Source organism: Solea senegalensis, linkage group LG10 (assembly GCF_019176455.1).
Source record: "Solea senegalensis isolate Sse05_10M linkage group LG10, IFAPA_SoseM_1, whole genome shotgun sequence".
In the NCBI taxonomy this organism is placed as follows: domain Eukaryota; kingdom Metazoa; phylum Chordata; class Actinopteri; order Pleuronectiformes; family Soleidae; genus Solea; species Solea senegalensis.
This window is the reverse complement of record NC_058030.1, coordinates 2,265,800-2,278,840: the sequence shown is the minus strand read 5'-3', so window position 1 is coordinate 2,278,840 and position 13,041 is coordinate 2,265,800. Positions and strand designations below refer to the sequence as shown.

Sequence of the window (13,041 nt, the reverse complement as noted above, 5' to 3'; positions counted from 1 at the left end):
CACATTATGGGGACAAAAATCAAGTCCCCATATTGTAAATTATTCCATTTTAAGGTGAAGACATGTTCTAAAGTTAGGCTGAGCTCAGGGTGAAGGTTAAGGTCAGTAGTAGTTATGGTTAAGGTTAGAGTAAGTCTCCAGGAAATGATAGTAAGTCAATGTAGTGTCCTCTAAAGACATGGAAACCAATGTGTGTGTGTGTGTGTGAGCGACCATGTGACCGCGTTAGAGTGTGTCTGACAGCGTAAGCAAGAGAAACGATTGGCTTCATTTAGTACTTCCCACTTCTCTCACAAACTGTTTGTGTGTGTGTGTGTGTGTGTTTTTGCAATTGTGACGGAGAATGTGGCAGCAGTCCTTGTATGGTCATGTGGTTTGTGATCAGAGCGAGTGAATCAGACTGCCGTTACATCAGAGGTACGAGCAGGAGGGATGGATCACTTGCACACACACACACACACACACACTCCTGCGTATGTATATGTGTGTGTGAGTGACAGAGAGAGATAGGGAGAGCGCACACACACACACACACACACATACACAAACACATTCAGATGTCCTACTTTTCAGTGGCACAGAGATGTAAGGACTGTTATGCAGCAGTGAGTGCGAATGTAAATGAGAATGAGAATAAATAAAGTGACAAAGAGGAGGAGGAGGCCACTCAACATGAATACTTTCATTAAAAGAAAACAAAAACCATTATGAAGGCACTGGGTATACATCACAGGGAGAATGGTGGACACATGTTTCAGGGGTCGTTCAGGGTTTTAAAAGTGTACTGCATTGTGAACAGGAACCAGAACAACAATAGAGATTTAAAGCAGCAAGTCTGGCCACTGTGAGCTCCCCCTACAGTTTACAGACTGGTATGGGAATAATACACAACTCCATATATGGACATCCTGGCAGTCTTCTTATGTGTTTGCATTTTTAGTAGTGATAAAAAGTAGCAGTAATTGTGCAGAAGTCTCAACATTTTTGTTCATAAAAACAAGCCAAGCGAACTTTTAACTGTGACATATTTCCAAATTTCTCATCAATTCAATACGATTATATTTCACCGTTATTTGGGAAATGTAGTGGAGTTAAAGCAAAAATTGCTTCAAATGTAAATGAAGAACAGATATGTGAATTTTGTACTTTTTTGTACAGGAGCAAAGTATTTGTGGCAGCTGTGTTTTCAGTGAGAGCTCAGGCTTGAACTCAAACTTCTGTCCGTCTCCCTACAAACACACTTTCAAAAACCTGTATCATCACGTGAAAGAGGGAAGAAAGTTACACGTTATTTAAAAACTTAACATGTTCCTCTGTCTCTCTCTTCAGGAACATTTCAGGGTCAGTGGGTCGGTGGGATGCGCCACGGCTACGGGGTTCGTCAGAGTGTCCCATACGGCATGGCCGCCGTCATCCGCTCCCCGCTCCGCACCTCCATAAACTCTCTCCGCTCCGGTTCGGAGCACAGCAACGGCACAGCTCTGCTGGACCGGACCGGGGCGGTGGTCCCGGGGCCCCCCGCCGTCCCTGGCACTCTGACCACGAGCGTCTCCATGTGCAGCACGGGCAGCAGCGGCAGCAGCCCCGCGGTGTCTCGCGGCGGCTTTGTCTTGATGGCTCACAGTGAAGCCGAGCTGCTGAAGGGGAAGAGGAAAGGCGGGCTGTTCAGGAGGTCCATCCTGTCCGGCCTCAAGCTGCGGAAGTCGGAGTCCAGGAGCTCTCTGGCCTCGCAGAGGTCCAAACAGAGCTCATTCAGGAGCGAGGCTGGGATGAGCACCGTCTCCTCTGCTGCGTCTGACATCAACTCTACTATCAGGTAAAAACCAGAACTACTTTGGCTACGTCCAGATGACCAGAAGAGATTCATATCCAATTGTTTTGGTTGACGTGACTCCTGAGGCCCATTTCTACTAAAATACGATGACAGGCGGGGCTTTTGTCCATACTTTGCGTTCATTTTGTCCGTCATTGGTCGCCTAGCAGGAGAGCTTGCGATGACGAAATGGAGCAATTCTATCGTGAACATTGGGGGCAGTATAGAGTCAATAGTGTTGGTTTATCTCTGCAGCCTGAAAACAGAGAGCGACTGCCTGGCACTCGGCTGTGGTTTGATTTGATTCTATCTGCCAAAGCTAGTACAGATGTATTGAAAATGCGTCTCCACACCAATGAGTAACATTCCCCACTAATATGACGACTTACATTCAATGGTTGAAATTCCACCGCCATGTAATCCACTTGTGTCTCCGTCTATTTTGGATCATGGACAATGAAAATAACCTCTTCAGTGGTCGCTATGTTTGTTGACGCCTGCAACCTTGCACTCGGCACTGCCCTCTAGAGGAAGTCTTGCTTAAAAAACATTCATACCAACGCAACAGATGCACCATTTATAATTCTTACCATTTGATGATGGATGTTAATGGCATATTATAGTGCTGAAGTTTCACCAAGGCTAGTGAAAACATGGGTATCAAAGCGATAAATAAGAAAATTATTACAAGAGTACAAGATTCAAAATAGTCAGGCCTGCTTGAGCAGGAAGTTTTAATTACCTACGAGCTTCAGAGGATATTGATGACCATGGGGGAGTCTTTTAGCCAAAATTACCATTTCAAAAATAATATACATAAGAAAATGCGAATAGAGAAAATTTGAATAGTCGGGTTTGATGAAAAGTCTCTGATTGAAGATGTTTTCTCAGCCTTACATGTTGTGTCAGTCTTACATCAATGTAAACCAGCGAGGTTGCCAGGTTTGGGGCGTGTTGTCGGAGTTGGAGAGTAAAGGTTTACCTTTAAACCTGGGCTATTGTTGGGCACACAATGATGAAGGAAAAACACAGACGTCTGGTGTGTAGAGCTGCAATTCTCTCATGGTTCACGGTGGGAAAATCAAGAAAAGCAATTAACTTTATAAGCCTCAGTTGTCCTCAATTGAATATATGAATTTATTACAGCATAGATCTGTATGCAGAGATGATTCCTGCTACAGCTTACAAACAGACAGACTTACAGACCAAGAACCTCTTGGTACGAGAGCAGAGTTTAAAGAGGAACTTTGCAAGTCTGGTCCGGTTTCATCTCTATGGAGTCTACTGCTGACACTCCCCCTTCCCTTCCCCAGTCCTGGCCATTTGCATTTGTTTTTAACAGAGGCGAAACAACGGAAACAAACCAGCCGACAGACATCATTAATACAAATAGTCAAACAAACCTTTACAACAGTGGCAAACATGGAGGCACACATAAATACATAGAGAACCACGCTTCATGCCGACATTTAACCCTGAAAATGCATAGTTTCGTGTTGTTTATACCATCAGGGAACAACAGATAGTCTTCATAAACATAATTAATGTCTTTTTCTTCCCAAAAATGGAAGAAAATAGCAGCTCCTTACTTTAAACACAAAGCATTCTGAGTTTTAGAACATTCCAAGACATTGGCGAGGCCTATTATATTTTATAAATGCATTAAAGGTAGGGTTGGAGATCCTGGAAAATCTCACTTCAGCAGTTTGATCGATGCGTCACTGTTCACTATGATTGGATGATGTTTTTACAGGTCAGTATAAAAGCCTGCATTAATTAATTGGTTGCAGTCGTGTTATGAAGAGAGAGATTTTAAGCAATACAGTAAAAGAAGAAAAAATGCTCCAGAAAAGGATCTTCCCACCCTACCTTTAAATCTAAAAAAATCCCCAACACATGAGAAATAAAGCTGGTGCATGTTTGCAGAGTGCCTCATGCATCAGTTACTTCTAATATCTAATATTACAAGTACAATCAAGGGTGCGTTCACACCAAATAAGAAGAGATTTTTCTTTGAGTCATTTACAGTAAAGTTTTCAAAGCCAAACTTTGTTATAAAATTAAACCAGTGTCATCTTTCCAGTCTCGGAGATGCAGACGCGGAGTTGGCTGTTGCCGACGACGACGTGGATGCCACGGCGACAGAGACCTACAGTGGAGAGTGGAAGAACGACAAGCGGACGGGGTTCGGCGTGAGCCGGCGCTCCGACGGGCTGCAGTACGAGGGGGAGTGGCTCAGCAACAAGCGCCACGGCTACGGCTGCACCACGTTTCCTGATGGCACAAAGGAGGAAGGGAAGTACAAGCAGAACATCCTGGTCAGTGGCAAGAGGAAGAACCTCATCCCTCTGCGGGCCAGCAAGATCCGGGAGAAGGTGGACCGGGCCGTGGAGGGAGCGCAGAAGGCCGCTGACACCGCCCGGCAGAAGTCTGAGATCGCCATGTCAAGGTAGTGGCTTTGTGCTGATGTGTGGATGAGTGTGAACAGTATGTTTGTTTTCTTCATCCTTTTGCTTTTGCTCCAGTTCAGAAATAATTTACATGCACACAAACACACTGGCCATAGCCAAGTGGAAAGAGGACTTGGCTTGCGACCAAAGTGTTGCTAGTTTGAGTCCCTGCCAGGTCAAGGGCTGGGGTACCCCAGAGCAAGGTACCCAATCCCCATTGTAAATTTAAGTTTGGACTTTTAGCGGAATCTCTTCTCTGCACTTAACCCACTAGAAACCTTCCTAGAATTAGGAGCAGAGGGCAGCCCTGGGAGCAATGGAGGTTGGGTACCTTGCTCAGGGATACCCCAGCCCTTTCACCTGCTGGGGACTCGAACCGGCAACCCTCCAGTAAAAATCTCTGCCAAACCATAATGTATGCAGATCATCTGCTGTGGCGACTCCTAGAGAGGGAGAAGGAACTTGGGTCTTTCCTCTGCAGATGTTTGCATAGTTTCAAGGAGTTCTTAGCGACAAGAAACAAATAATCTTGACCAGTAAGAAGGAGGATTTATTTCCTTACGTCAACAACAAGGTGATACTGAAACTAGGATTAAGTGTTTCATTGGTTTCAAACGAAAAATGGAGCCAGCAACATTTTTTAAACTTCTCCAGTCACTCCCAAAGACTGGCTCGCAGGAAATTTTTGGGGGGTTGATAAAACAACTTGTAGTTTCAATTAATTTATCTTCAGTTGGTAGAGCTGGCGCCCCATAGGACACAGGGCCAATTTGCAGTGACCCGGGTTTGATTCCACCCGTGGTCCTTTGCTGTGTGTCTTCCTCCTTTCACGCTTTACTGTCATGTCCAATAAAGGCAAAAAGGAAATCTTGGAAATATTTGGTTTACCCATTCAAATTCATAATAAGATAAATAGCCATAAAAAATGTTTGTTTTGTTCTTGTCATGGTTTGTATATGGTATGAATTGGGTCCCAATAGACTCTTTTCAAATAGGTCTTTGAAAAGAGGGTCTCTATATCAAAGATTGAGGAAATGCTGCTCCAAAACATCAGGTTATTGTGGACGGCAGGCGAATCTGGAGCAGAATGTATGCATTTTTTATGTATTAACAGATTAGTGTGGATGCAGCCTGTATCTTCAGATGGTTTTCAGACTGTTGTTATCGTTGGGAAAGACGACTCCGACTGTAAACACTTGTGGATGGCCCCATCCCATATTATAATTGAGATCAATGACAGATTAAGAAGAGGATTAAGGTGAAGGTGAACGTCGGTTTAAGGAGGCATGGAAAGAGACACTGTCTGTCTGCAGCCGTGGAGACTTTCTCATTATTACGCCACTCATTCGGCTAAAACAATGAGCACAGTGGGGTTTATCATGTTAATAGACAGTGCTGACCTTTGTTCCAGCTGCAAATAAAAGTTTGGGACTTGAATATAAACCAGAAATCATTGGTTTTCAAAACAGAAAGTGGGTTCTCCAGTTACGGATGCACATTGAGGCTCCTGTTGCGATAAGTAAACCTACAATGACCCGTTTTGATACCGGTCTGTGTTGTTTTTAAAAGTGAGCTTATAAAGTCTTCCCGCCCTGCTTTTATGAATTTCTAGCATTTGCCCCAGTCAGTTATGAATATAGAGAATGATAAATAATACATTTCTTTCTCAGTTACCCGAGGCTGTGCAGCAGTATTTCCCTGATACCACACTAACATCTATTAAAAAAATCAATGACTTGATGTGATATAGTTTTGGTGTTTTCACACAAAACGTGTGGACTTGAAGCAGCTAGCGTAGCGCTGCCTCTGCAGCTAAGTTACCTCGTCCTCTTTGTTTTATCTGTATATTGTCATTAATGTTTAAAAAGAACAGTCAAAAGAAAATACAATTGTATTATTATTTTAATAAAATATTATTATTATATGAATTATTATTTAATAATAAAAGGAAATGTACTTCAAGGGTAGCTAAGCTAAACTCAGCTAAGCTAACTTTTGGTTGGCTTTTGAAATACAGTGATTAGCTTTTAAAATGACATCAATATTCTCATCAAACTTTCAGTGGAAGTTACCGTAGATGAAGACGTGATGCCGTACTTCCCTTAAAGCCACTCTGGTTTTGCTTAAAGTGTTTTTGGCAGAAATGTCAGGCTAATTACAGCTCTCAGACAAATTAAATTTAGCCTTTGACTGTTTACAGGGAAATTATCCCAAGTGTTCTTGGCCATTCAGTGTTTGTTTGCAAACTCGTGGCTCGTGTGATTATTTCCTCCATATGGAATGTTTTGGTAGTTGTTATTTTTTAATCACTTCATCATATGAGCCGTTTCTAAATGTGGACGATGTCTGTTCATGTTTGAAGAATGCAGCCGGAGACAGAGTCTGTAGCTTTTCCTGCTGTTTCCTTACCAGTCTTGTATAAAGTACCTAAATGCTCGAGTGAAAGTACTTTACCAGAACTTTGGTAGAAGCTGAAGTCACCTTTAACAATGTTACTTGAGTAAAAATCTTAAAGTACACGACATTTATGTACTTAAGTATCAAAGGTAATTTCTGATTGTTCTTAAGTTTTAGAAGTATTTTATTTTCACTTTATTGTGACTTAATATCCAGGCACAAGAAAAAGAGGCTTGAGCTTGTTCAACGTTTAAAAACTAAACTTTAACTAAATAAAATTTAAACTAGCTTCCTCTCATAGTGCTGTCAACCTCCGCGTGAGTTATGTGGACAAACTACACTCGTCCTTCCACTGGTATGATGTCAATTTATGAGCTGAAATCGTTCCTTTTCAGAAGAAATTGGTTTTCCGAGTTGCAGGAATTCAGTCTCTTTGCTCTTCTCGTACTGAAGACAAGAGACAAGAGCCTCTCACAGGGTGTTCAGCTTCACACAAAGCTTTCAAAATGCTGGGAAGGATTTTTAGCAAATCCATGTGATCTGCTGAAAAAAGGCCAACACAGAGAGGAAGTCCTCCATAATAGAATCATGACCACATCACCAACGCTTCTTCTGATTTGATTTGGTATTAGCGAGCTAACGAAGACAGTTAGGGGGAACTGTAGTGGAGTGAATGTAGAATTTGCTAGAAATATAACTAACAAAGTAAAAGTACAGATGTGAGAGTGTTGTACTTCATTACTTGGTTGTGGTTTCACTCACATTACCCTTGAGATGTGATTAGCGAGCAGGTAGAAGACGTCCTGGAGACCACATGGACTTTGGTGCAAGTTGGATTAGACCCCAGCATTAAACTGCTAAGACTTTAAATTTGACATTGTTTATTTCTTATGTCATGTGATAGACATTAGGATAAATGTCTGCAGAGTGAAAACATCCTCGGACAGTTGTTGTTTTAAAAAAGACGTTGTGTCCACCAGTTAACCTTTGGACGGATCAATGAGGTTATACACTGACATTATGGTCCATAGCTGTAACTTATGTCCAGTAAAAAGTGATCAGTGTGGAGTTCTTGTTTGTATGTCTCAATTCACTCGTTTTCTATAAGGTAGATCATGAAGAAAGTGAAGGGCTTTGGATCAGTCACTTAATCAGGAAGTTAGCAGAAGCTCATGACGTCAAACTAGGTTTTTATTATTGTTTTGATCGAGAGAGAATGCTTCGTTTTTACATCGCGTGCGTTTAATATAGAGCACTACTGCTACTGGTCATCACCTCTTATCACTCGTCTAAGTGATGACTGGTTAATACTGACAATAATAATGGGTTAATAATATTAATAATATGGCTTTGTAGGGTCGTTTTTTTTGTTTTTCTTGGCGGACGTTGAATAGAGCTGGTTCTTGGGACAGATCTGGTTTGTTAAGATGAAGAGAGAGAAAACGCTTATATAAAAGAAAAGGAAAATGACACAGAAAATACAAAATAAAGAGAACAAGATATACATACAGAGAGCAAGAGGGAGAGAGAGGGGAGAGAAATGTCCGCATTATGCCAACATTGCTGGCAGACAGCCTGAGAGAGCAGGAAGACACACACACACACACACACAGCTCCTTCTTATGTGCTTATAAGCTTACTTGCGTACAATGTAAATGCAGCTGCTGAACATGCCTGAGTTTGAAAGAGTGTGCATGCGAAAAGGATACGCGAGCTGACTCAGTGACGACCTAATCCTATTAAGTCCCGACGGCAGTCGCTGCTGAGGGCAGAGTGACCACAACGTGCCACAGCTGTTCACCTATAATTCGCCACGCCAATGATAAGTCGCGCTCAAAGAGGAAGCAACAGATAAAGACGGAGAGAGACGATAATAACGAGCACAATCAGTGACTCCGCTTCATCCTGAAATCTGCCTCGTTACTGCTGGGCATGTGCTCAATATTCTATCCGTGTAATGAACTCACACAAGAATGAGACCCCAAAAAGCATCAGACAGGTGCGAAGCGTGAAAAAATGTCCGTTTACTTGAGGAAAATGCCAAAAATCTGTCCATGGAATTTCAGGTAAAAGGAAAATAAGACCCTTGAAAAACCCTGGTACGATGAAAAGAACTGCTGGAATGTTATCAGTCGCTATTTTTCAACTTAATAAACATGTTGTTGAGGTAATGGCAACGGATATAAGTTAGATCAAGCACAACATCATTGACAGCAGAAAGAGCTTATCGTTCGGCTGTACTACTACTGCGGTTTACTTTTTCCGGATTAATGGATCAGTCGTTTCGTCCAATAATTATCAGAAAATAGTGAAAAATGTCGGTGTAAAATGGTGAAATACCACTGGAGATTGTGGGGGCAGTCAGGAAACCAACCAAGAAGAGTCTATACAGGCATTTAAAATCGCCTGCCAGACTCTGTGGGCTAATCCCTTCACCAGAAAACACAGAGTGACTGCCAGACACTCGGCTTCACTCAATGATGCAGCATGTTTAATTCACTGTGGTGGACACTACAGAAATATTGAAAATAACGCTTATCATAAATCGGGTACACCAACGAGTAATATTCCCCATTTATAGGACGACTTACATGTGGTAGTTTAAATTCCACCGCCGGGAAATCTGCTTGTGTTTCTGTCTATTTTGGATCAAACACAATAAAAATAACCTTTTCAATGGTCGCCGTTTTTGTTGATACCTGCAACCACCTGGCACTGTGCACTGCCCTCTAGAGGAAGTATTGCGTAACGTCCATACCAACGCAAAAGACACACAAAGGGATGTAGGGTAGTGACGGAGATAACAAATTGAAAATAAATGGAGCTTTTACACAAAAACTAAACTGAAAAGAATTCAGTTTAATTTAGTCGGATGACTCTGAGAGGGTGAAAACACGAAGAAATTAGATAAAGCCACTCTGACAGGTGTAAAGACTGAAAAACCCAACATAATCCCCGCTGAAGATGATAATGCTTGGATATTTGGAGGGCACGAGCTCATGCACAAGAGGGTGATTATTTTTGGGGAGGGACAGAGTGTCCTTGTTTAAAGTAGGGTGCCACTTTATGTAAACTTAAAGCACCCAGATCTTAACACAGACACTGTGGGAATAACGACAAGTGTGTCTGTGTGTGTGCTTATTATCAACTGAGTTTAAAGGGAAAAACCTGTTTTTTAGTCATGGTGTTAAAGTAGAAACCGACCTCTTACTGTACTGTACATTTGGACATATTTCTTTGTCTCTCTGTGTCTCTCTGTGTCTTCCTCTGAGTGTCCCAGAACAGAAGAGCAGGGAATTTCCTTGTGGAACACCAGGAGAAGCCCAGAGAGGTGAAACAGTCACATGATAATTGTTGCAGATATTCTTTCATGGAGCTAAACTGGTTCAAGGATGATGTGGCACTTTCTCTTTACTTCCTGAAGTCGTGTGTGCGCGTGTGTGTGTGTGTGTGTGTGTGTGTGTGCGTGTGCGTGCGTGCGTGCTCACTTTTATTACCTCTTTCTTCTTTTTTTGCATAAACGCTGACCTTGTCAGGGCCAATAGTCCTCATGGGGACTAAAGCCTGGTCCCAGTGAGGCGGAACCTCATTTCAGAGGCTCTGGTTAACATTCCTACATTCAAGTATCTAAAAATGACCACACTCATGTTGTATAGCAGGGGGTCTTTAACTCAAATGACCTGGGGGCCACTGAGTGTCTTGTTTGGTCAGTAGGGGGCTGGTTAAGTGAAAAAAGTCCACATTTTGAGAGAAAGACATCGATCTAATAATATTTATGATGATATTTCACATCATTTCAAATTAAAAGTGTTTGTTTTGATCAGGAAAGATAAAGAGTTTACAATAAAAATGTGTTTATGATTCTAACTTGATATTAAGTGGCCAAAATCTCTGTTATATAGTATTTTGTTTCCAACGTAAACTCATGCTTTTCGTGAGTTAATAAACTCCAAAGAAAATCCAAGAAGGAAACAAGGCCGATGTAAAAGAAAATGCAGCGATTTATTTTCACACTGTATTCCACATTGAACAAAAAATAAAAGTCTTCAAGCAAAATCTTTGCAATAACTAATTGACAGCGAAAAAATTAGTCTTTAATGCCTAAATTACGGTTAAGCTACGGTCAGAAAATTGTTGCTCCTGCTTTGATAACTTAATTACAATACAGAGATGTCGACAGGTGCCCACATGGCTCATTTACTACAGTTTACTACAATAAGCTGTGCTTTACGGCAGTATCAGTTTGTGGTAGCAGGACAAAATAAGAGCATAATAAACCTTATCTAACTGAATAAACATTAATTGTATGAAGATAAAACAAAATATCAGTTATTATTTATCATTATAAATTAAAGCAAAATAGGAATGAACTAATTAGGCAGAAAAAATGCAAACATAAGCCTCATATGTTCCATGGCTCTAACGATACCAATGCAACAAACAACAAACTATGAACGAGACACAACAGACAACAATGGAAGACATCCAGCAGCTTTTTTTGTTTTATTCCCCCAAGAATAGACAGTGGGCGTTGATGAAAACACTGGTTGCAAGGAAGTTGTCATGGGTGGAGCCAGTGTAGCTCCACCCTGACTGTACCATTTCACTCTGGTTCGCCAAAGCAAGGGTGCTAACGAATGGTTGGAGCTGTTTTTTTGGTACTTTTCCTAATGACAACACAAAAAAAAACTGTATGTACCATACTGTACCAAACCAAAGCGCTCCACATTAGTCATGGAGACCAAAACCTGGTCCTAGTGAGGCAGAACTGGTTCAATTTGAATTGTGGGGATAAGACTTGGACTGTTTTGGCTGTCCAGATGAGTGGAAGTCAATGCAGTGTTGAGCTGTGTGTGTGTGTGTGTGAGACAGTGTGTAATAAGCGGGTGATGCGCCCTGATCACTGTGCTTCCGTAACTCATCATCATCATCATCATCATCATCATCATCATCATGTGATTAGCGGGCAGATAAATAGTCCGCAGTGACTCAGTGTGTTTTGTGAACAGAGACACTGACTGTGATACTTTGACCTCGTTTCATTAGCTAAAGACCGACACACACACCCTCACATTTGCCCCCAAACACACACACACACACACACACACACACACACCTTTCAGTTGAGGATTGACCAACTTTTGACCGACCGTTTTTATTGACTTTTGTGCTCTGTTGTTTCTGTACACCTACACACACACACACACACACTGTTTGCCACACATACTGTATATGTGTGTGTACCAAAAACACATCACCTTCTTACCAGCTCTTCATCCTTAAACCAGATCTTAACCCTGAAATGAGTCCTTTACAAATTGTGAGGAGCAGCCAACATGTTCTCACTTTTCTAAGCCGTCCTCGCTCCCTATGGTTTAATACATTACACACACACACACACACACACACAAACCCTTACCCTTACCTTAACCATCACAACTAAGTGCCTAACCCTAACCCCAAAACCAGGACTTAACCCTCAAAAAACACTTTAAAGTTGTGGGGCTCAGACAAAATGTCCCCGCAAAGATGGATTTTTCTATTCAGATATGAATCCTCTTCATCATCATCATCATCAGCTGGTTTAGTGACATGATGAAGGAGTTTAGATTTAAGAACTGGATTAGACTCTTTCTCTCTTGCCGTCTCCCTGTCACCTCACCTCGCCTCACCTCACCTCACCTCACCTCGCCTCACCTCTGTGTATCTCTTTCATCTTGATTCCGCTTCACTTACCCTCATCTTCCCCCGTCCTTTCCCTCTTTCGTCTCAGTCTCTGTCTCTGTCTGTCCCTGCTCTCGCTCATTACCCTTTTTTTTTTTAAAAAAGTGCTAAATGTGGCGTTTTAACCCTCGGTCCGTCACGTCCACCCCTCTCTGTATGAGTCAGTCTGTGGCGCGGACACAGCGCTCATCACTCTCTCTCCCCCTCTGCCGCCTGCCTGATTACCAATCTGTCTGCACACACTTGCCATTCATCAACCTCTGGCTGCAGTATATCGCTCTCTTATTCTCCCACTCTTCACCAGATTGTCGCTTCAGGCGCTCTGATTTATCCTCGCGTGATCGTCTCTGTGCAACCTTTATTTCAACTTCAACGAACTTCAACTGGCGTCCTGTGTGCAGGGTGTGGCCCCGACATGTGGAGGATGAATGGTGAATGAATGAATGAATGATTGCAGACCCTCATTTCACCGGCAAAATGTCCCATAAATCCCTCGTGTGTTGTCTCCGTCATAAAGAAGACATCGCTGTGTGTCCACCGTCTCCTCCCTTAGCTTTAATAGCAGTTTTCGGCTGTAATTACACTGTGTGTGTGTGTGTGTGTCACGATTAATCAGGTAATGATTCACTGATGGTGAATACGTAAAAAACCTTTTAA

At 42.1% G+C, this 13,041-nt stretch overlaps 1 protein-coding gene across 2 annotated transcripts in view; it reads left to right on the top strand.

The window, feature by feature from the left end:
* The window catches only part of jph3b (junctophilin 3b), a 42,562-nt gene that overhangs the window by 17,325 nt on the left and 12,196 nt on the right, over positions 1 to 13,041 (top strand). For both annotated transcript variants that reach the window (XM_044035412.1, XM_044035411.1), the window contains exons 2-3: positions 1,330 to 1,816; positions 3,897 to 4,262. In XM_044035412.1, coding sequence (XP_043891347.1) covers positions 1,330 to 1,816; positions 3,897 to 4,262 — 853 coding nt within the window. The remainder of the gene's footprint in view (positions 1 to 1,329; positions 1,817 to 3,896; positions 4,263 to 13,041) is intronic.